The sequence below is a fragment of the Lepisosteus oculatus genome, chromosome 8 (genome assembly GCF_040954835.1).
Source record: "Lepisosteus oculatus isolate fLepOcu1 chromosome 8, fLepOcu1.hap2, whole genome shotgun sequence".
In the NCBI taxonomy this organism is placed as follows: Eukaryota; Metazoa; Chordata; class Actinopteri; order Semionotiformes; family Lepisosteidae; genus Lepisosteus; species Lepisosteus oculatus.
This window is the reverse complement of record NC_090703.1, coordinates 53,147,674-53,170,294: the sequence shown is the minus strand read 5'-3', so window position 1 is coordinate 53,170,294 and position 22,621 is coordinate 53,147,674. Positions and strand designations below refer to the sequence as shown.

The 22,621-nt window shown below is 37.9% G+C and overlaps 1 protein-coding gene across 2 annotated transcripts; it reads right to left on the bottom strand.

The window, feature by feature from the left end:
• Window positions 1–371: 371 nt before the first annotated feature.
• fmr1 (fragile X messenger ribonucleoprotein 1) lies at window positions 372–16,479 on the bottom strand. 2 transcript variants are annotated; one of them, XM_015351724.2, is made up of 15 exons: window positions 16,187–16,479; window positions 14,353–14,405; window positions 13,241–13,343; window positions 10,679–10,750; window positions 10,085–10,233; window positions 9,834–9,927; window positions 9,612–9,728; window positions 9,174–9,344; window positions 8,545–8,623; window positions 8,334–8,443; window positions 7,294–7,383; window positions 6,727–6,928; window positions 4,441–4,620; window positions 4,242–4,324; window positions 372–3,458 (listed from the first exon to the last, which is right to left on the bottom strand). In XM_015351724.2, exons 1-15 carry the CDS (start codon window positions 16,235–16,237, stop codon window positions 3,279–3,281), a joined length of 1,734 nt encoding a protein of 577 aa, XP_015207210.1. In that variant the 5' UTR covers window positions 16,238–16,479; the 3' UTR covers window positions 372–3,278. The 2 variants fall into 2 exon arrangements, with proteins under 2 accessions (XP_015207210.1, XP_006632990.1); XM_006632927.3 differs by having other exon boundaries at window positions 13,250–13,343.
• Between the last annotated feature and the right edge of the window lie 6,142 nt (window positions 16,480–22,621).

Sequence of the window (22,621 nt, the reverse complement as noted above, 5' to 3'; positions counted from 1 at the left end):
CTGCTAGTAATTCAGATAAATGTCTCTGACATTTCTGCCTAAACCACATTTAAGATGCAATTTATACACGCAACTACTATTGGCAAAAAGCAAAAAGCAAAGTCATGCATTCTTTGAGTGCAGACCATAATCTTTGATGCCTAGAAAATATTCACATAATTGTCTTTCTAATCCACCTTTTTGCAACAACAATACTGCATTTACAGAGTGCCATATCTGTAAGAACATCCCAGGACTTTACACTGTTAGTGTAAAATAAAACTTCAGGTCATAAATCCACTTCCACACTACTCAGCTGGAACGAGGTAAAAAACCCATTGATAGCTCTGCTGCCACATAACCCAGAGAGAAATAAACTCCAGTTAGCAGAGGAAGATCAAACTTTATTTATTGAAACTGCTTGCATACAAAATATATTGCACTATAACCAAACAATGTCAACATAAAACCCAATCTGTTCAGCTAATATGTACAGAGAAAAATATTGCCCCAAGTGCAGTTACATACAAGGTCAGTCTACCTTGGTTAATTATCTACAGTATTTTTTTTAAGGTTTTGAACCATAACAGCCTACAATGACATGTGCAAGAAACCTTTCAAATCTCATATACATTCCCAAAATAAATAAGTGAAATCAGTCTGTTTGGCAACATTTTGAAGACATTTAATGCCTCAGTTTAACAATGCGCTGCAACGTCTTTCTGTGTATGTTATGCATCTGTAATACAAGACAGGAGTAAACACAGGCAGGACTAGTTTTAATACCCATCCATTGATGCTGGTCTCAGTCCTAGTGAGAAAACCAAGGACTACCTTTCTTTTTAATATTGATAGCTATGTTTAACCAGTTAAAATCTTCAAAATGCAGCACCGTTCAACAACTTAGGAAAGGTACTCTAAAGTATTTCGAATCCAGCTTTATTTTTCAGTCTAATCATATGTGTAATAATAAAACTCATTGTTTCATTCTGGCTTAACCTGCACTTTAACAAAGGATAGAAATGGATCAACAAAAGCCACGTGTGAATGTTTCCCTACCCTGACTTTAAACCCAGAAATTAAAAAAAATGAACCCCATTTATGTTTTTATATTGTATTCTAATATCCCTATATGCTGAATCTTGAGGATAAAGTCTGTCCTGTTGTGCATTTAGCTTTTTTCCTGTTAAAATGCATCCTTGTTGAACTACAGTTGAACTTCATTCATAACCTTACATATCTGTTCTTCGTGCAATCTGCTCAAAGAAAACTCCTTTTTCACAGGGAATCCTGCGAAGGGATTCACTAATGCAAAGAATTTGAAAATGAAGCGAATGCAAAGGAATGAGGAGAGTACAGGCAATCTAATTTCTCATTTTAAATGTCACAGGGAAACTTATGGTGAGTTTACATTGAGTATGCAACAGGTTTAGAACAACTTGAAGTCCTTGCAATAAATGCATATTACACAAAAAATAAGCTTAGTGCAAAAGCACTGATAACACAATATGCTTGTAATAAACCTAACTGATCCCTTCATTTGTTCCTCATGCAAAGTTAGCTATAGGTGAAGCTTGACCTTAATATATGGAAAATACATGGTTCAGAGAAAACAATGTTTTTTCTGCAAGTAATAGTCTATTTTCCTCTGTTGTAAAAATGGTGTTTACAGTGGATATGTATTCTAACAATGCCATGAATGACTTACGGAATAATGCTAATGTCTTAATGAAATCACAGAAAGATAATTTGGAAATATTGGAAAAATGCTTTTGTTTATCTATTCAAAAGACTTGTAGCTTTGCACTCAGATAATACTGTATTGTCTCAATGCATTATACTTCCAAATCCCATTGAAACAATTTGTAATCCTGTGTATAATTTGGGATCTTTTAAATTCAAGTTAACACAATAATTTGGAAGGACCACTTTAGGAAAGAAAATTGGATTCGTTTGGACCCACAGAGCAAAGCATTTTGTTTAGTCTAAGTACTTTGAAAACCATCCATATATATTTTTTATATGTACTAAATGTACATTTTGGGATGACAAAAAATAAAATTAAGACATGCCATTCATCTTGGTAGTCCTGGCTACCGCAGGTTTCTTCAGCATTGCTTCTGCTTAACCAATTTCTTATAGTCTCCAAGTCAAAACAAAGTTGTACAACGCCTTGATAAGACAAAACTAAGAATCTCTACACAGCTTTTCTAGGATACACAAAAAGTCAAGATAATACAAGTATTTGCTTGATGAATTTCTCTTATAAAAAAACAACTGTCTACTCTAACACTGCCTTTGGGACTATTTTAGGCAAAATTTAAACAACCACAATCCTTACCTCAAATAGGGGTCACACCTTTCACTTTATCATGATGCATTTATTTGATACCATAAAAAATTGCAAAGCAGATTATTTTTTTAACCTAACCTTTCTCAAAGAATGTTTTATCCCTGCTTGAAAAAAAATAAAAAGAATAAAATACAGCTTTCTTCCCCCAATACTATTCTATGAGATTTCAGTGCAAAAACATCTAAACAAATTTTTATACTTGTTACACAGATGGAGTCTTTTTTTCAGAAGAACAAAAAAGTTATGAAAGCATGCATTCTTCCAGAAACAAGGAATTCTCTTTTGATGAATGAGCAAGATCTCTACATACAAATATATTACATTAGTGTTGTCCACTTCTTCTTCCCTGATTAATACATCCAATTAAGATACTATCCCAACTATATTAAAGGCACAGGATCATACAGGATTTTTTTTTGCTAATGATGCAACAACTGTAACCCCTCATTGTTAAGAGGTCCACAAGAACAATGTGGACAACGGACATGAAACAGATAAACCATGTTAGTGGTCAAAACAGTGTCATTAAGTTCTAAGAAATCACAGGTTGAAAACTAAAAAACTGCATTAGATGTTACTGAACACAATCTCAAAACCTGTATTAAAGAACATATGTTATCTGTTTAAAATGTTGCATTTCATATATAGGTAGTTTTCTAGAAATTCAGGTTGAAAACTGCAGTTTCTCTCCACATCTACCCTTCTCTTCCCCAACCTGCGCTCAGCCAGTTCATTTTCCAACTTGATTCCTAGAAAATTAAACCACTCAGCTCCCTCCTCTATCAGTTGTAAATGCTAATGTTTTCAATTCAAGTGTGCTTATTTCATGTCATGTGACAGTCCTACTGACCCAGTTCTCTTTGGCCTACCATGGTTTTCTAATGAAGAAGCTTCTGGATTAATGAAAACAGTACAGAAAATGGTATTGTACAGATGGGACCCTTGTCTATGACACTCCGTTCACCAGCACTCTCGGGGCATCCAGACTGTCCTGCTTCTCTTTCTTCGGCCCACGGTCTTTGCCGGGTCTTGGCCGGCTGCTGCTGTTGCTTGTTCCACTGTCAGCAAAGGAACTCTGAAGTGCTTTAGTGTGAACGCTCCTCTCATTATTGCTGTCAATCCTGATCTGCAACAAGAGAAACATTCTGAAATGTGAGGGACTACGTCATGTAGTCTTCATATGTAGTGCCCTATGTTGGTGTCTCTTCTTCAAAAAAGGGATTCTAATCATTGCATCAGTTCTAACAACAAAACAGCACACACATAACTTTTAACATCCAACCACAAATGTTTTTCGCCATTCGCTTTATACACAATTCATTTCAACTGCACTAAGTAATAAAATAAATTATCAAGAAAATGCATTGCTAACTCTTTCCTACAAAATGAAACCAGCTTTCGATACAGCCATGTATCTTTTCACAACCTATCGAGACATATTTAAAAGCAGACTAATGGAGTCTTTCGCTGTCCTCTACTTAGGTAAGGAAATTACCACGATTACTAGGGTTGGCTACTAAAAGCATGAATTATATGCATCTGAATACATGACAGCTTTGTGAATGGATCAGTATTGGCTGATTGCCTTTTCATAAAGCAATGTAAAAGCTAATACATATCAAAATCAAATTCTTAGATATTTATAGCAGCTATTTGACAAAATAGACGTCCCATCAATTTGTGTAAATTACAAGGAATTGATGTAACAATTTTATTTAAATTTGTGAGATCTGCTATTAATTCTGCTTCTAAGAATTAAAGCTAGGCACCCTGTACACAGAAACAGCATTTACAATTCCCTCTTTCAAATATCTGTCAAGATCTAGAAGAGAGGCTATTCCTAACACAAAGATGCAATTCAGATTCTAGAAAAGGACTGCGTGACCTCAGTCACTATGAAATGAATTACCTGCAAAGAATCCTCCTGCTGCCTTGGTTTAGGGTCTCTAGAGTTACGGGCCCGGGATTCGTTCCACTGTATCTCCTCATTTCCTGAAAAGGTGCCAAATTTATGTAATGAACATCAAAGCAATCACTGCAGAACGCTTACTCATCAGATTCATAAAAAGAGAAAAAACGCAGAAATCTGGCATGCTAACCGCACTGACCTTTATACCCTCCACGGCCTCGACCCCCTCGACCCCTGGAGCCCCCACCCCGTTTACGCCCATCGCCACGCCGAGTGAACACATCTCTCTCTTCGTCTGTGGGTGCCAGGGACCAGTCGCTCAACTCGTCCCTATGGTCCGACTCAGTCTCCGACGCATTGGATGCTTCAGAGTTGGTGCCTGAAAACAAATAAAATGTCTCCAGTAATAATAATAATAATAAACTTTATTTTATATAGCGCCTTTAAAGGTGGCTTCTCAAAGCGCTTTACAGGATGACAATAACAATAAATAAGAAGACTACAACAATAAATAAGAAAATTTCACAAGACAGGACACAATTATAATTACAACAATACAACAATAACAATAGAGGAGACCGTGGAAGATGGTATTAAGAAGAGCAGAGGGGTGAAGAATGGAAGCAGTTAAGTAAAGGCTTTTCTGAAAAGGAGGGTTTTGAGTCTGGATTTGAAGGAGTTTAGAGAAGGTGACTCTCTAATATCCTTGGGCAAGGAGTTCCAGAGCTAGGGGGCATAGCAGGAGAAGGCCCTGTCGCCCATACAATGTAGACGGGCTTGGGGGACAGTAAGGAGGGCAGAATTTGAAGAGCGGAGGTTGCGAGGTGGGGAGTAGGGCGATAAAAGTTCAGACAGGTATTGAGGTGCCAAGCCATGTAAAGCCTTGTAGGTGAGCATGAGGATTTTAAAGTCTACGCGGAATTTGACCGGAAGCCAGTGCAAGGACTCCAGGATAGGAGTAATGTGAACACTTGCACTAGATCTGGTCAGGATTCTGGCTGCTGAATTTTGGACATACTGCAGCTTGTTCAGAGTAGATTTAGATACCCCAGGGAGCAGAGCATTGCAGTAGTCAATTCGAGAGAATACAAATATGTTGATCAGCTTTTCAGCCACAGTTAATGATAGCATAGGGCGTAGTCTTGCGATATTTCTAAGGTGAAAAAAAGATGTTTTGACAGTATGCTGTACATGTGGGTCGAATGTTAAGCCAGAATCGAATATAACCCCAAGGTTTTTCAATTTTGATTGGAGCTCAAGTACAGAGCCATCTACAGACAGGGTTACAGGACTGGCTTTACGAAGTTGATGGGGGGTACCAATAAGCATGACTTCAGTCTTGTCACAGTTAAGATGAAGGAAGTTTTGAGTCATCCAAATTTTTATGTCAGAGATGCAATTAGATAGAATAGAGACAGCCACATCAGTGTCGGGTTTGGTATGGATGTATATTTGAGTATCGTCAGCGTAAAAATGAAAGCTGAGGCCATGTGATCTTAAAAGCTGACCAAGTGGGAACATGTAAATGCTGAAGAGCAAGGGGCCCAGTATTGAGCCCTGAGGGACACCAGACTTGACAAGACCAATTTCAGACCTGTACCCATTGAGAGATACAAAGTGACAGCGATCAGTGAGGTAAGACTTAAACCATTTGAGGGCAGTGTCAGAGACTCCAAACACAGTCTCGAGACGAGAAAGCAAGATGTTATGGTCAACAGTGTCAAAGGCAGCACTGAGATCAAGAAGGATGAGTATGGAAAGAGAACCAGAATCAGAAGCTATTAGGAGATCGTTGGTGACTTTGACTAGGGCGGTTTCTGTGCTGTGAAGTTGACGGAAGCCAGATTGGAGGGGTTCGAAAAGGTTGTTTGTCATGAGGTGGTTATGTAACTGAAGTGTGACAGTAGAAAATGCAAAGTAAAATGAACATACTTTCATTTGAACATACTTGTTTCAAATACTGAAAACCTAAAACATGTCCAGCACGGTCACTATTCCTCCTTTTATGTCCAGTCAAACTGGAATTGTCAGTTATCTCTTTAAGTCTCAGCACACAGAAAAGATTCCTATACTGACCCTCTCAGCTGCCAACCCGCCATGCATTGCTTTACACATTGAAATGTGGTGGCGCACCTCTCCCTGACATCACTGCAAGCCTGCTGACACTCAGAAAGTTTCTGGAGGTGCTGGTTCATGGAAAAGAAAAACAGTCCTGGCCCGGCTATACCAATCCAGTCCCTAGCAGTGTGCTGTCAGTTGTGCCATTAAGGGAATCCCAGTCACAGATAGCTCGTCTTGTAAAAGGACCAAGGTTCAGATTCTCCAAAACTGGCTCATAGAGATCAAATGTCTCTAGCTGCTGCATTTCTCAACACTTAACTAAGCTCAGTTCAAGAGGTTCGAAAACAATTCAAAAGGGTTTAAATTTGTTAAAACAAGCTGGAGCTTTTTGGACTGTATTTCTGAAGATGCTTTCACAGTGTACCTGATGCAAAGCCAGGCCCACGCCTGCCACGGCCTCTGCTGCCATACGGCTTCCCCCCTCGGGAGGGCCCCACCCCGGGCCCGTCATCGCTGACAAAGCCCTTGTCCTTATCTGAGCGGCCAGCCTGGGGCCTCGACCCCCCTCCGATCTGCCGGAGTTGCTCATCAATCTGCAATCTCTCCAGACGAAGCTGATCCACCTCCTGAAGCACAATATAATGTGGGTCACATTCTGTTTCTATTAAGCCACAAGCACTTGCTGTCATTATCCTTTACCCAGTCAAAATCCAAATGCATGAACTCAGATGCCATAAACAAATAACAGCTTATGACTTTAATACAGCTTGTTAAAGTTCAAATCTGACAAACTTAAACTTCCTAATGAAATACATTCTCTCTAATCACCCACTTGCTAACCCTTAAAACAGTCTTGATATGACATAAAACAAACAGGAGGCAGAGAAGACACACACCAATGATTATAAATGAGAGAAGGCCATTCAGCTCAGCTAACTTGTAACTATCTTTAAATGAGATAAAGATCTCCTTCAGCCTCATTCTACCTCACCTTTAAGTAATTGAGGTGATAGTCCAGCAGCACTCGGGCATTTGAAATACTTTCCTTTGTTCCAACAAACACGAATGGCACCATACCTTGCTTTGACGGAAAGAAAAGATTAAGATAGAATGAAAAAGTATATTCCACAATTAACCTGGTAATAGACAGTATTAGAGAAAAAACATGATTCACATAGACACCACCACCCAGTTCATTCTAGATTATAACACTTAAGACAAAAACCACCCCACCGCATTAAAATTAACTAAAAGATTCTAACACAACAATATAGGGAATTACTTATTATTCAGAACCACAGAAAGGAACATACTTTAAGAAATTTTTATTTAGATGCATAGATACATTCGATACGCCAAATCAAATACAGAAGGGTCTCGACATTCACCAGAGCTCTGGCAGAGAACCGTCACAAATTTGCAAATTCGCTTATAACCAAGTCCACCCCTATACTGTCACATAATGTACTATAACACATAGTATGTACAGTTAAAAGTCATGTAGACTAGGATAACTTATGCCAATTAAAGTACTAATGCATTTGCTTCACCATAATTCAAATAATGATAAACTAAATGAAACGGCAGTAATCAAACTTAATAGCAGTCAGCTAAAATAAACATGAATCCCTCCTCTGCGTCCAGGGGACGCTTGTGGCTTCAATCTCTGCCTCCATGTTCAGCACAACCTGTAATAAAACAAGCAGACTGACAGAGAGCCTGCAAAGTCATCGCCTGCATGTCATTCCCTCACGCAGCTGACACAGAGTCTGTTCTGTACAATATAAAAACAAGAGCACGTTCAGATGCAGATCGTGGGTAAAGGGTTCTTAATCAGGGAGACGTGCAATCACTAGATAAAATCATCTCGTGATCCTAGTCTGTTGTGCCACAGTTCGATTTCATCCTCGACCCCGCTGGCCAGATGGAAATGCAGATAAGTGAACTTGCGAATGTTAAATTCTCAGATGTCGAGATCCTTCTGTGTGTTGGGCAGATGTAGCTCAACATTTCCATGTAAAAACCACTCACCTCGTCCTGTGGGTTCTTTCTGTCATTCTCAGCCTCAATTCGGACTCGGACAACACCAGATTTATCCACAACCTCCTGAATAAGTTTTCCGTTTTTTCCAATAACTTTACCTAATTAACATAAACCATGAGAAAATATTTTGTTAAAAGAGCCACTAGAATGCATAATTAGAAAAGTCAAGTTGTATACAGTTTAATTCTCCACTACTTACCTACTAAATTCCTTGGTACTTTTATTACATCTTCAGAAAACTCAAGGTAACTGCGAGCTTTCCTCACTGCTTCCTGGTCCTAGAAACAAAATGTACTTAAAAATTTAAAAAGAAGGAAAAATACACTTGACATAATTTAAAGCAAATATCATGCGCAACTAAATGAACTCAATAGTTAAGTCAGTTTGTAAATTTTGCAAATGTGTTTTTTAGCATGCTATGTTCTGAAACAATAGTAAAAATATACCTTCCAGCCCCAGAAACTGAATGCACCAAATTATACTTTATTTTATGTTTTTTGAACAGTAAGTCATATTATAAAAATAACCCCACATCAAATATTTACATTCAATTTCTCTTAGAATTCATTTCAAAATTAAATATCACCTTTGCTCCTTCAACACCTCTTGTTTTACATGAGGTGAGGCAATGAAGACAAGAAGCGACGACCCTGAAGCGAAAACCATGTCATATTGAGCACTGAAGATGTTCTATCACAATCCATGTACTAACAAGTAGTTATAGTCATTCTGCCACTATCGGATTGAACATTAATATCTATGTGGATATCTTTTATTTTGGAAACCGCAAAGAAACAGATTACAAATGGGGATTTTCCTCGAGCTTGCCTCTCCGTAGATGTGGAAAGTGCAGGTTTCTTCATCAAGGTCGATGGTAGTCACTCCAGGCACCTTCCTTGCCTGCTGGATGTTGGCACCATGAGTGCCAATGGCCAAGCCCATCAGGTCTTCCCGCACAACAAACTGCTCATGGAAACGGGAGGCCAGCTGCCGGGAACTCTGTATAAAACCAATCGGACAGAGACTTCACTTCGCTTGTTTACAATGCAATCAACGTGGTCTTCTGAAAACCATTTTACCTTTTCGATTCCCAAAAAAAAAAATGCCATGATTTTAAAGCCTGGATTAAATGTCAACCCCTGGCCTCTTGCAAATGAGAGGCTGCCGCCTAGGGGTAGGTATGCAGCTAAAAAGTGTTTATGGCCTTAACTAGTGACAAGTCAATATTCTAATGACAATATACCATTGCCAGCAAAACTCACTCACTTCTAGCTGCCTGCTGGCTTCTTCGTTCCTCAACATCAGAGATAACTTGGTGCGCAGACTTCTGAAGTGCATATCGCTCAGCATGGTTGCTCTCTTTGCTGTTACTTCGTTGATAGACTATGGAACCCAGAAGAGAAGCACACCGTGGAATGAGAAGCAGACCACAATGAAAGGAAAGCACTGTTAAAGATTTAAGCAAAAGCATCTATCAAACCTACTTACCAAAATAACTAACTGGTTTTTGTCTGAATCGTATGTCACATTAAATGCTCCAACAGCCTTTTTGAAATCTTTGTGTGCTGATTCCTTTGCACACCTTTCAGGGGGAAAAAAAATCCTTGATTAATAAGGTAACATTTTTGAAGACAAAAACAGAAGCAGAAACTGAACTCTTGTTAGTAAAATCATGAGCAATTCTATGAGCTTCAGCAATTGCTCATGTAGCTCTGGCAAACAACTTCAAATGAACTTACATTTGCCTTAGGTCGTCCGGTACATCCATTCTGACTTTGAGGAACGTGTTTTTTGTAGCTGGCTTATTAGGGTTCACAGGTCGTAGCCTTTCTATTGTGACAATTTCATTGAAGGTAGCATCACAGGCTGCATATTCTATGACATAAAACTACAGAGAAGATAAAGAAATCATTTTAATTACATGTAAAACTGACTATCTTTCTCAATAGGTCTATCACTGCAGCAATTAGTATAGAAAATTGCTCAAATAAGAAGCTTAGCTTTATAAAATAATTATCAACTAGACAAGCACAAGAATATTATATTTACTAACAAGTTACATTAAACACAAAATAAGTAACAGTAAAAGTACATTCCATGCTGAAAGGTAAAGAAAAGAAATGCTCTGTTTTGGCTATGTTGCCTTTTTCAGGTGTCTTCAGGCTCCAGGGCCAAAGCTTAGTGCTGAAAGCTTGTTGGCACAGTTCCCTACTCTAATGTTTTGAACATAAAGACCTTCTAAGATCAATTCCATAACATCACTTTGGTTCTATGTATGATTTGAGAAAAAAAAAGCAGTTTGGAAAATGGCACATCCTCAGCACGTCTCTTACCTCCCCCTTTACCATCCTGACGCGGGCCAACCACCATCCGCAGGGCTCTTTGTCATTGGCTCTGGAATACACCTGTTTCAAGAACAATGCAATGAAATTCAGAACGCCCCACTGTACAGAATTCACTACTCACTTCAAGACTAAAGTTTCCTAAATACAAATTTAGGGCAACAAATTTAGTACAAATACTTCAGATTTCAGAGGTGGGTCTCAGGAATATTTTACATGATCACAGTCTAATTTGCATTCATCACAAGTCTTTCTTCTTACTCACAAGAAACAAGCTCTCCAGACACATTCCACACACTTTAAATCACTCACTTGCTTGCTTAAATGCACACATTCTACTGAACTCAGAAACAAGGAACTAAACTTCCTATGACATGTATATCCTGTGTTTCATAAGAATCTTGCTGCAGGACACATGAATAGTATTATTCATTTTAATACAAGCTAATATTGATAAACGGGCAAGTTAATGTTTTGTGTATAAGGTGTATTATAATAAGCTCAAGAAATCTTTATACCCCCTTTCACTACAGCAATGCAACTCACATTAAATGATAGGCAGGTGAAAGCAGCATTAATTTCGGAAATAAAACTGCACTAAAAATAGTATTTCACTGCCCCAGTATTTTAAGAAACAGAAAAATGTGTACAATGTAACTAATACTGCTAGTATAATGTAATCGACGCAAAAACAACTATAATCTAGTCATATTTTCTTAATTGACCCCTTTGCACGCCATTAATGGGATGCTACGATGCTCTGTACAGTTTAAGAGTAGGCTAATCATGCCAGCAGCTGCACCACATTCTGCAGAGGAAGGTCCTTCCAAATATCGACCAAAAGTCTCTTCCGTGTGGGAGTATTTCACTAAAAAAACAGACAAAATGGTTGTTTGTTCGCTATGTAAAACAAAGACGGTGTTCCACAACAGCACTAGTTCCATGCACGAACACCTGAAGAGGAAACACTCTGGAATTATTGCACAGGACAAGACAACAGTACCATATGTAACCCATTCACACTTGTTTAGCCGTCCCGACAATTGTTTTGTGAAGCTGATTGACTTGAGAGATTGATGCTAGTGACTAGGGTTGGGACAGAATTTAGAGGCACGATATTTCTGGTACAGTCGGTTAGTCAGCTAAGTACACTTGCCACCTTTATAATGCACGAGAGCACTGTAAATAATGTTTCGATAGGCTAGCTAAATACCATAGACTAGTGTGCTAAATGCACTTGCTAGCTTTATTACGGGCAGAGAAGCATATTCACCCTTTCCTCCTAAATGTGATGAGGACAATAACAAATACCAGTAATTTAAAAAAAAAAGATTGCTCCTTGTGCTGACATTGCCTTCGAGCCTGTACCGGAGTCTGCTGCGCCAAAATTAACTGTTACAGAAATGTTTAACTTTTCATATATATAATTATTTCAGGCATGGCGGCTCCAAAGGTATAGTATATTTGTTCCACTTCAGTCTTCTCTTCAAGAGATATGAGTCGCTGTCCCCTGCCCTATGCTTTCAATTGGTATCATTTTATACTTTACAGACATTATTTAGCCTCTTTATGCCTTTTCAACAAGATATGTAGCCAAGCCAACCCCCTCGGATTCAGAAATATAACCTAGCAGCTGTATTGATGACATCTATGAATAAAGATGTAAATCACAATTTAAGATGGAAAACATTAATATGCCTACTTGCATTATTTGGACAAAGTTAGTTGTTAAATTAATAGATTAATCGATAAAAATAGTCGATAGATTAATCGTTTACAAACAAAAGTTAGTGGCAGATCTAGTTGTTTCGTATTACATAATTTAAATTCATTTTTACTTTAGGTATTATTAATTTTATAACTTTCTGTTTATTTTCTATATTGCTCTGGATAAGAACGTTACTTCTTGTATTTTTGTTAACTTCTTTATCAAGAAAAGTGAAAAGTGATTCAATAAATCAGTAAATCAAGGAAGTACAATAAATAATGACAATAAAATAAAAATAAAACAACAGTAAGTCTAAGAACAAACCTGGAAGTGCAACATACATAACAAACAGAAGCAAAACATTAACCATACAGTGTGCATACCATCATTAATGTGACCACTGCTGAATGCTGTTCTGGATACTGCGATCAAGGGATTGTGCATAATTGTGTAAAATAATCTGTTGCCTTTGGACAGGCAAATAAATGCACTAGGAACAGAACTGCACTTATAATGGTTCTCCATATTCAGTGTCAAATGAAATGTCATGTTGAGTTATTGTTAAAACTGCCATTAATAGGTGAGAAAAAAGTAGTGTTTTACGGTTTTTCATTATGCTTTGGCAACAGAATTCTCATTTGCATAAAGTTTAAAATTAGAATGGAAATGTTGAAGAAGATCCCTTACTTTTGCAGGATGTGCGGTTTCTCTGTATTCCCATTCAGAGCCCCTGCTATTTACAGCATTTCAATCCACAGCACAGCACAGTCAATCTGAATGATTTCAACACTGAAAATGACAAATTTAACTCTAATGTAGATTGAAAGTACTTGTCCATTACTTACAGCACATACCTCTACTTCATCACTCTCATTTATTTCTTTCTGAAACCCTGAAGGAGGGGGAAACCGAACATCGTGGAAAGGAATCTGTCTCTCTGGTTGCCAACTGAAAGAAACAAAAGCAGGGCAATCCATTAAATTGCAGGCAGACTGGCATACGTGCATAATAACCAATGCACTTGCTCAAGGCACACTTTGAAAAACTGTAACCTCATAAACAGGTGTTCAAGAGGCATCGTTTATGCACTGGAAAACTTAAGAATACAGGTGTTCTTTCTATACATGGCTGGATTCTCTTGAGAATTCCAATTGCAAACTCAGTGTGAAGATAATGATAAAAGAAAAGAGAAAACAAAGCCTGTACAGTTATCCTTTGCAGAATAAATGGAACAACAGCATGCATGTATGCCTATGTTATTACACTAAGTAAATAGTTTGTAAGTACTAAGTGCATTAAACTAAATACTTTATACAAAGAATTTTGTTCATTTGCTCTACTTTACAGTTTTGCTGTTGTTACAGAATAAAATACTGGTGTTTGCATTACTCAATCAGCAATAGAATACAGACACGTCACTAAAAACTCAAAAGAAACATCAGTTAACATGCAGGTTCAGAAATCAACATGAATTTTGTGTTTAAGCATGTAGTATACAATTAAAACAAAAAAAATTGGGCACAAAACACAAAAGATTTTTATAGAATGTAGTTAAATGAAAGTAGCTAAACAAATTCACAGGTAGAACTAATTTAACAATCCTAGCAGTGCACATATGTTGCAAATACAGACCTTTCTTAAATCTTGATAAAAATAGTCAAGTATTTTATTATTATTTTTCCTCACATTGAACACTGAATTTAAAACTTTTATACACATTACTGACAAACACATTCATAACAAAACAATTTACACAAGCTTTATCCTGTTGCTGTGTTAGGATGCAAAAACTGCCTTTAACACATTGGGATACTAAAGCATATGGATAATTGTTTTTAGAAAATCTCCAGATAAATTGTGCCTTTCAGTACATTCCTCTGCATCTAAGATGAAGATGTCTTCATTCCACACATGACAGCTACACCAAAGTGGCACTGTGAAACTACAGATTACTTACTTATTTTCAAATGTCACCGTGACAGAATCATCATGCACATCCTTCACAAATGCCTGAAAGAAGACATTTCATCGCTGGTTAAAAAATGGGTTTCACAAATTTGTCCACTGAGGTTTCTTTGGTTTTAAAAATGTTTTTAGACTTCTACCACTACACCCCTTAAGATGAAACTGTATTGATAATAGTTATGACAACACACCATCTTTTTAATTAACAGCATTCTCAGGAAATAGTTTCACCAATATTGACATTCAATCAAAAGACAAGGCTCCTCTGTGTCTTACCACTGGACTAAAGCACTAATACTTTCTTTGTACATTTTTTTTTAAATTTGTTGTAGGACAATGTTGCATACAGATATGAAAAGTAAAAATATATATGCTCTATATCATTTTTACAGCATGACATGATAATTAAGATACCACTGCTCTATATGTATAAGCATCATTGTATCAACATCAGTTATCAGATTATTGAAATTTATAAATGTAGCAATGTAACAGCTTTACAGTGTCTTGACATGCTCTGCTGAAAACTGACAGCCTATGTGTATTGGGACAGTGGTCTTCTTTTGCCTTTGTTTTATCATGAACTGATATATCAAGAAGATATACTACAGAAAATACTTTAATATTAGTGGTTCAACAATTGTGAAACTCTGAAAACTTTATATTAGAGAGAGAAAAGTTTTTTTAGCTTCCTTTTATTCCCTGGCCCCCAGAAAACCATTTAACCACGGGTTACAACCGCTGCTCGCAACAATAACAGTACAGTCGTTTCTATCAAGCACCAACAGAAAAGCATGAGAATTCAATTAAAAACACGCCAGAAGCTCAGTTCTGACTTATAACGTTAACGTGCATGTATTGCGTGTGAGCGAGCGTCAAGTGTGAGCGACAGGAGACAATTCCACATCCACTCCACACTGCAGCCCCTGCGGCTCTTAAAGCCTAATGCAGCTGCCGCGCTGGTATTCGAGTTCTCATTCCTATGGATTAGCGTGGACACCACTGGCAAAAAGGCAACTACTGCAGTTCACTCTCTTTAAAACTCTTTAGTTAACAGAAGCAGAGCATGGAGCTAAAGTCGCCGATTTAGAGCGTGGCTTCACCAACAGACGTAGGTGCGATGCACATGTTACAGAAGAGACGCCTTTAAAACACCAGCACATTTTCATGCAGACACAGTAAATGCATGATGTGGTGTATATTAAATAAATCATGCATTGTTGAAACTGCATTACAAAGATAAATGATCTTATACCGGTTGTAGTCCAAGCTGTTGCACTACTGACACTTTACTTTTAGAAAAATAACTTGATTCAACTCCCCCACATTGTAACATGAAAAGTAACAAAGCGGCAAATAAAGAGTGAAACTTAAATAAATGAAGCCGTGAGTAAAATGTGATGGACTCCACACGCATGAAATACTGCATCATTATAAGGTGGAAATAATGAACGACACGTCGAGGGGTTTCTGCGCTCCGTTGAAGCGACTAAACACCATCAGCTCAGCGCCCTGGAATGGGAGGACTGGCTGGGGGGAATGAGTCCGATTTTGTAACTTAAATCCCCCTTTTGCAGAAAAAGGGCTGCAAAAACGTCCATCCTGAGTGCGCCTGGCGATAAACAGCGGGAGAGACGGGCCTTGTCTGAGGTCTAGCATCCACAGCTCTGCCGGATCAGGGCCTACACGGGTGTTTGAGATGTGAGTGCAACACAGAGGACCCCACTGGCCCGCACCTTTGCACGATCGCCAGCAAGCGCCAGCTGAGTTAAAAATGACAACAAAGCAGCCGCTAGCGCGGACCAGGCCTTTGCTAATCTCCCTACCTTATAAAAGGCTCCACTTGTTCCTCGGACCTCCACAGCTAACTCTTCCATGACTGTTGCAATTAAATGCAAAAACGGCGAGCGGGTCGCTTCGGTCCCTAGAAACGCCCCCCCTGCAGCTCTCCTTCTCCGTCAGTCTGCCTCTCACTGCTGCGAAACCAAGAGTGTTTTTCTCCCCACTTTTTCTAAAGAAATGAAAGTGAAACATTCATATCTTTTCTTCGCACAGTTCGCACCAGCTGCTCCTAAGCGCATTGATGTAAACACAAGAGCCCCCCCTCGCCCCCGACACGTGATCAGGGAGCGCTCCGGGGATGCACGTCTTCCCCTCGTTCCCATCCGAGCAAAGAAACTGAGTCCCTTCGGGTCGCCATTTTGACTCTATTCCCGTTTCACAGTTACGTCATGTCGCTCTTGAATGGAGTCAAAATGGCGCCAGTTTCATGGCTTCCTTCAACTGAGGGCAAACCCGACAACGTTAGGAACCAATCAGATTACGGAACGCTCCACCGTCCGAAACCCAGCCAATTAAAGCTGAGAACACTGACCAGACGTCCCCTCTCCAATACTTTGACTCACGAGGGAGGCCTTGCTGGCCGACGGTTGCTATGGCAATGATAATTTTTAGTTGGGTGTGTCCCATTCACAACAACCCGGCGTCTGGGGAGACCCGTCCCGCGTGCGGGAGAGCAGCAGCATTACTGTGATACAGGGGACCAGGTGCACTGCATTTAAAACATGTCATTCTTGCTTTCGGATCCGTTTAACCTAATTGTTGTAGATTTTTAGTTACCGTAAAGTACAATGCCTACACTGGAATCAATACTGATTTCCTAACGATTAAAAATAAACCTTTCAGGGTGACTAGAATGAACTTCCCCACAGTCCTCATCAGAGGATGTGCTGTGAAGACAAAGCTCATGCACAGGCGAGCATGCAGCCTGCCTCCACTCACAAAGCATGAGAGCCCTGCGGCAGGTGACGGGTGAAAAGACATTAGAAAACAGAAAAAACAGGACAAGCTGCCTGTCCCATTGTAGATGGGGCATTAGAAATGTAGACAGGGACTGGAATTAAATTAATATCTTTACTTAAATTAAAAACAAAAAGGAGAACCAAACTACGCAACAAAACTCAAGATATAACTCTACAGATAGAGCCTTTTGTTGTTGTGTCGATTTTAAAATGTATAGAGAAGGAAAAGGAACAAGTAATAGGTTTATTCCATGCTGAAAAAAAAGAAGAAAGAGAACACAACGTTTTGGCCGTGGAGCCTTCTTCAGGTGTGAGAGAGACAGGGCAGTCTGGGGAGACCGGAAAAGTCTGGGGAGAAGGAAAATACCGATATTCCTTATTCCTATAATAAAACCATTTGCATTTTGAATATTGTAATGGCAATTATTGACAAGAGTGATAATACAAGAGAGCATGAATGAAAGCTTGGTAAGACTTGCTCTCTTTTGTGTTCAGTGAGGAAGCTTGCACTCAGACTCTAACAAAACTGAATTTTAAATTCGGAGTGTTTTGAGAACAGTGACACAAAGCTGTCCTGTGTCTGATCCAGCTTCCTTTCAGTGGAGGCATGGTGTTGCCCACGATATGCCAGCAGACTTTTAATCAAGCTGACATACTTATTTTCTCCTCCAAAAGTCTCTCCTGCTTGTGGTACTGTAGGTCATGGTGCATTTGTTCTATAAATGCATTTTCTTTAGTAACAAAATGTGTCTGAATTAGAAGAGTAATACTACCGCAATATCCAAAAAAGAAATATATTTGCCAAGAACAGAAAATATATTTAAATAAACTCTTAAACAACAAATAAAAACATTTTTAAAATAAATGTACTAAATATTATTCACAAGCAACTAAACATACTTATTAACAGGCATATTGTTATCTTTTTTTTCTGATATAAGCAGAACATGGTTTATAATAAGAAGCGGAACAGAGTGTTATACAAATTGAACAGCAGCACACAATCTCTCAGATAAGGGATCTGGAACGGGGAGGAACTATTCCAGCTTCAGCCTCCAGGGTGTGAGCATCAGAGCAGCTAAGCCACGCTCCTGGTGGAGTAGGTAATAATATATCAGTAGAGGGCTGAGTGTGTCACACGCTGGGAAAATGTTACATTGCCAGAAGGGGCAATAAATGTACGTGCTTTTAACAAGAAGGGAAAGTAAGTTATTGTCATTCCAAGATGTGTTACTTCTTGGAATGTACCAGAGTAATTTATTGCCTGGCCAAGCCTGGAGCGCACCTGACTGTGTCTCTTATGACTTCGATTTCCACTCTTCAGCAAGAAGCTGACACATACAAGTACTTAATATATGTCCATGCTCTGTATATCTAGAATATATACATACTTTCCCCCAATAAATAGTATATATATATATATTTAGTATAGGAAGACGTATAAATGAACTAATGTTTAATGTATTGCAATTTTGTGTTCTGTCTCCATGGCTGATATTAAAATGATTCAACAGAATCTTGTTTTGGGATGACTCACAAAGTATGATTGTTTTTAGCTGGATGCACAACATTGGATTTTTGCCTGTTGGTTTAAAAATAAAAGTAATTCTAAATTAAAACAATAAGAAAATATAATATTCTGGGAAACACAAATTTAAAATAAATGTTTTAATCTTTACATTTCAGATGTAAAGTAAATGCACATGTTTATGATATAGTACTCATGTACAGAAATATATATTTTTTGTCATAATGAGAAAAAATAACTATTTTCCCCTTCCTAAGTTTTTTTTTAGTGAACTTGATGTCTCAGACAAATTACTAAATATATGTTAAAGGGAAATATTAATACTTAATTGATACCCATTTTCACTTTTTAGTCTGTCACTTAAATATATTAGATTAAATTTATAATTTCTTTATAGGGGACGTACAGTATACATTTTTCACAAGCAGCATGATGAGCCTGTAGTCTGATCTCACCAGAGTTCTGGAGCTCAGTGGCTGAGCTGGTCAGTACTGGAATTGAAACCAGACAGCTGCTGTCCAGCTGTGGTACAGAAGCTGGTGGAGCAGCACCTACAGTTCCAGACCAGAACCACAGTGTTTTAATTGGGGACTCTGTGCTGCAGGAATTGCCGTCCCTCAGATTAAACGTTAAGCCGAGGTCCTAACTATTTTATCATGACATATTCCAGGGTGCTGTTTGTGTGAATGGATGTGTTAACCCCAATGGCTTTACTAGATTGTGGGCGGTGCGGTGGCACTGTGGCTCAGGATCTGCGCCTGTGGCTGGAAGGCTGCCAGTTCAAATCCTGTGGCTGGCAGAGGAATCCTACTCCCTTGGGCTGCTGAGCAAGGCCCTTAACCCCAACTGCTCCAGGGGTGCTGTATAAATGGCTGACCCTCCGCTCTGACCCCAAGCTTCTCTCCCTGTCTGTGTGTCTCCTGGGGAACAAGCTGGGGTCTGTGAAAAAGACAAATTCCTAATACAAGAAAATTGTATATGGCCAATAAAGTGACCTTATCTTATCTCTAGATCCTGCTCTGGACTCCCCAAATTTTCCCCTCGTTGCAACTGGTGAAACAGTTTTATAGTGTAGTGTGTCATCCAGATGTTGTACTTCAATGGTGGATGGAGTGCATTTCCTGTTAAAATAACAATAATAACAACAATGATAATAATAAAATCCAAAACTAGTGCTGATGATTGTTTTAGCCATGCAATGCAATGTCTAGAACAAAACGACAATAAGGCACTCTTAGTTTTCTAAACTAGTTCAAGTATGGAGCTGTGTCAGCATGCGTAGTCTGCAAAAGAACAAGTAAAGGTTTATTCCATGCTGAAAAGAAAAGAAAAGAAAAGAAAAGAAAAGAAAAGAAACACGTTTCAGATGGGGAGCCTTCTTTGGGTTTCAGGTGTTTCTTTTCTTCTGTTTTCAGCTTGGAATAAACCTGTACTTGACTGTTTAGTTTTCTGTGATAAAGAAAGATTCAATTGCACATTTCAATCACTAGATGTCAGTATAAACTCATCAGAAAATAAGTCGGCAAGGATCTCTTGATTTTTCTTTTATTATTGTATTTTTTAAGAGCAGAATTGAAGAGAAATACATTTACTCAAAACGTTTAATATAATTTCAACAGACCTGAATTAGCCCTTTCTTAATATGAAATAAGTGTCTTATTGCCACAACATTAATTCTATAAATGGGGGTTTATTTTGCACTCAGTTTAATAAACAGCAGCAAATACCTATTGAAATAGGCACAGATCTCTATTACTCATAAGAAATAAAAGATGCTTTTGGAAAGTAATTTGCATAACATTATTTGTATAAACTCAATACTTAGGTTGTCAACGCACATGCCTGTTTTAACAGGACTTTAAGCCGTAGTTACTGGAATTACTGAATGTCACAGTTGAAGCTCCTGTGGAAGAAGAACATGAGGATCTATGTACAAAATAATTATGATTCATCTCTTGTGGTAAATAACTTTTGGTATTTTAATTCTTCTTCATTTATTTCTTGTGATAGGCATGATTTTTGGGGAATTCATTGAAACAGTTAATGATCTTTTGAGGGCTGCAGTTTCTTAACTCTTTACTGAGTTTTTGCATTTTCAGCCAGTTTAAAATGTTCTCAAAAGTTGTAGAACCATTAATTGCTCCTCTGTGTGAATTAGACTAAATGTAACTTGGCTCTCTTGCTCATTGCCAAGATAGGCCTGGGTCAGTGAACAAGATTGAACCAACTCTCAGGAGGCACAAGGTGGGCCACCTTTTAGAGTGATGTGTTTCTAGAAATGTAAAAACAGTTTTACAACATATATGAATTAATGCTTTTCTATATTTTATTTTTTTTATACAGTGTTTTTCAAAGGTGAGTGTTCATAAACTGTTCTAATGCTGAAGGAAAATTTCATTTCCAAAGCTTGATTTAATCACTACAGAGAGGTTATTGACCTTTTCTAGGTGTTTCTGTGCGAACGAAGAAGATTAAAGTAGAAATTTGTTAAGAGCATTGTACTTTCAGTTACCTTTCACAATAAAAAATTCTCATCATGTTGTCTTTGTACAAAGCAATGCAGAAATTTCAGAAATTTTAATGCATGAGTCATATTATTCAATATAGTCTTGAATGTGTAATAGTTAACCTAAAGTTCTCAATAGCTAAGAAGATGGAAGCCATGATGAAGCAGGGTAATTAAATCAATAGCTGAATCAATTCAGTTCAAAAGTATTATAAAACTAATGCTAATTAAGACTTCAGGGTGTAGTTAGGGGCTTATATTTTCAAAGTAAAGTTGCAAAAAGATCTTCAGGTTTAAAATTATTTCTCTACTAGAAGGTTTTTCCATAGAAGGAAAGATATGGGACTGGAAAAATATTGTATATATATATATTTAGGTAGGACTGCACCAAAACTTTTGCTTTTCTTTAGAAATAAATTAAATATATGGTATATATATATATATTCAAAAGGCAATGGAAGAAGGTTCTGTTGTTCTGTTTATATTATACTCAGCTGGGCAATAGTCTTAGACATTTTGCATTGTTCTTTTAACTCAGTGTTTTTCTTTCTTTATACAGAAATGCAATGTATTGCAATCTTTTACCAAAACTTAAGTCATTAATCATCTTTTCTTACAATCACAACAACGGTTTTCAGATCAGATCAGGGGGGAACTGAAGTGGAGTGGGTTTCAGGGACCGTGATTACATTTACTTTTTGAAACAATGCTGTGTTGCTTCTGACAGAAGAGAATGTGGCAGCTGTCCGTAGGGAGCATTTTCTTATAGCTTCTCCAGATTCTCCTATATTGATTTGATTTGTCTCTAAAATATAATTCTTTCATGAATTTTCTGGTCTAGATTACACAGAGACAAAGCACATTATTATATCTGTTTTTTGTCTGATTACTGTTTGGCAAAGACTCTCATGACACAACACAAAAAATGGACATGGAAAATTATTCGGATAGTCTATAGGCAGGTAAAAACTGCTAATGTTCTCTCTTTCTTATTTCTGCAGTTTAAGGTTCCCTTTTTCTATTGGTTTCCTTTCACCTGAGACTGAAACAGCTGTGAATCACCTAGGTCAGCATATCCTGCCAGCTCTGATATCATTTACCAAAAAATAAGGAATCGTATAAACATATAGCCTCCAATAGGATCATAATTCTAATATTTCCAATAATTTCCATTTTCTCTCTGTTAGCCCAAATATTTTCAGGGAGATCACTGACTAAATGAAACCTATGCAGGGCATAATCACTGCAGCAATTTAGAAATTATTTCAATAATCAGAGTTTATGTCTTTTTTTGTTTGTATTATTATTATTATTATTATTATTATTATTATTAAGAAACCTTTATTCTGTTTCCTGCCTTTAAATAAACTTACATTGTTGGGACCATATCATTTCCACATATAGCTGGCAGACAATCAGGAAGGTG

What these genes read in the sequence shown, in the direction of transcription:
- fmr1 (XM_015351724.2), bottom strand. Translation starts at nt 16,237, where the DNA reads ATGGAAGAGTTAGCTGTGGAGGTCCGAGGAACAAGTGGAGCCTTTTAT. An exon ending in CAAGTGGAGCCTTTTATAAG is followed by an intron (nt 14,406 to 16,186) that starts GTAGGGAGATTA and finishes GTCTTCTTTCAG; the next exon opens with GCATTTGTGAAGGATGTGCA. An exon ending in AGTACCAAGGAATTTAGTAG is followed by an intron (nt 8,444 to 8,544) that starts GTAAGTAGTGGA and finishes TATGTTAATTAG; the next exon opens with GTAAAGTTATTGGAAAAAAC.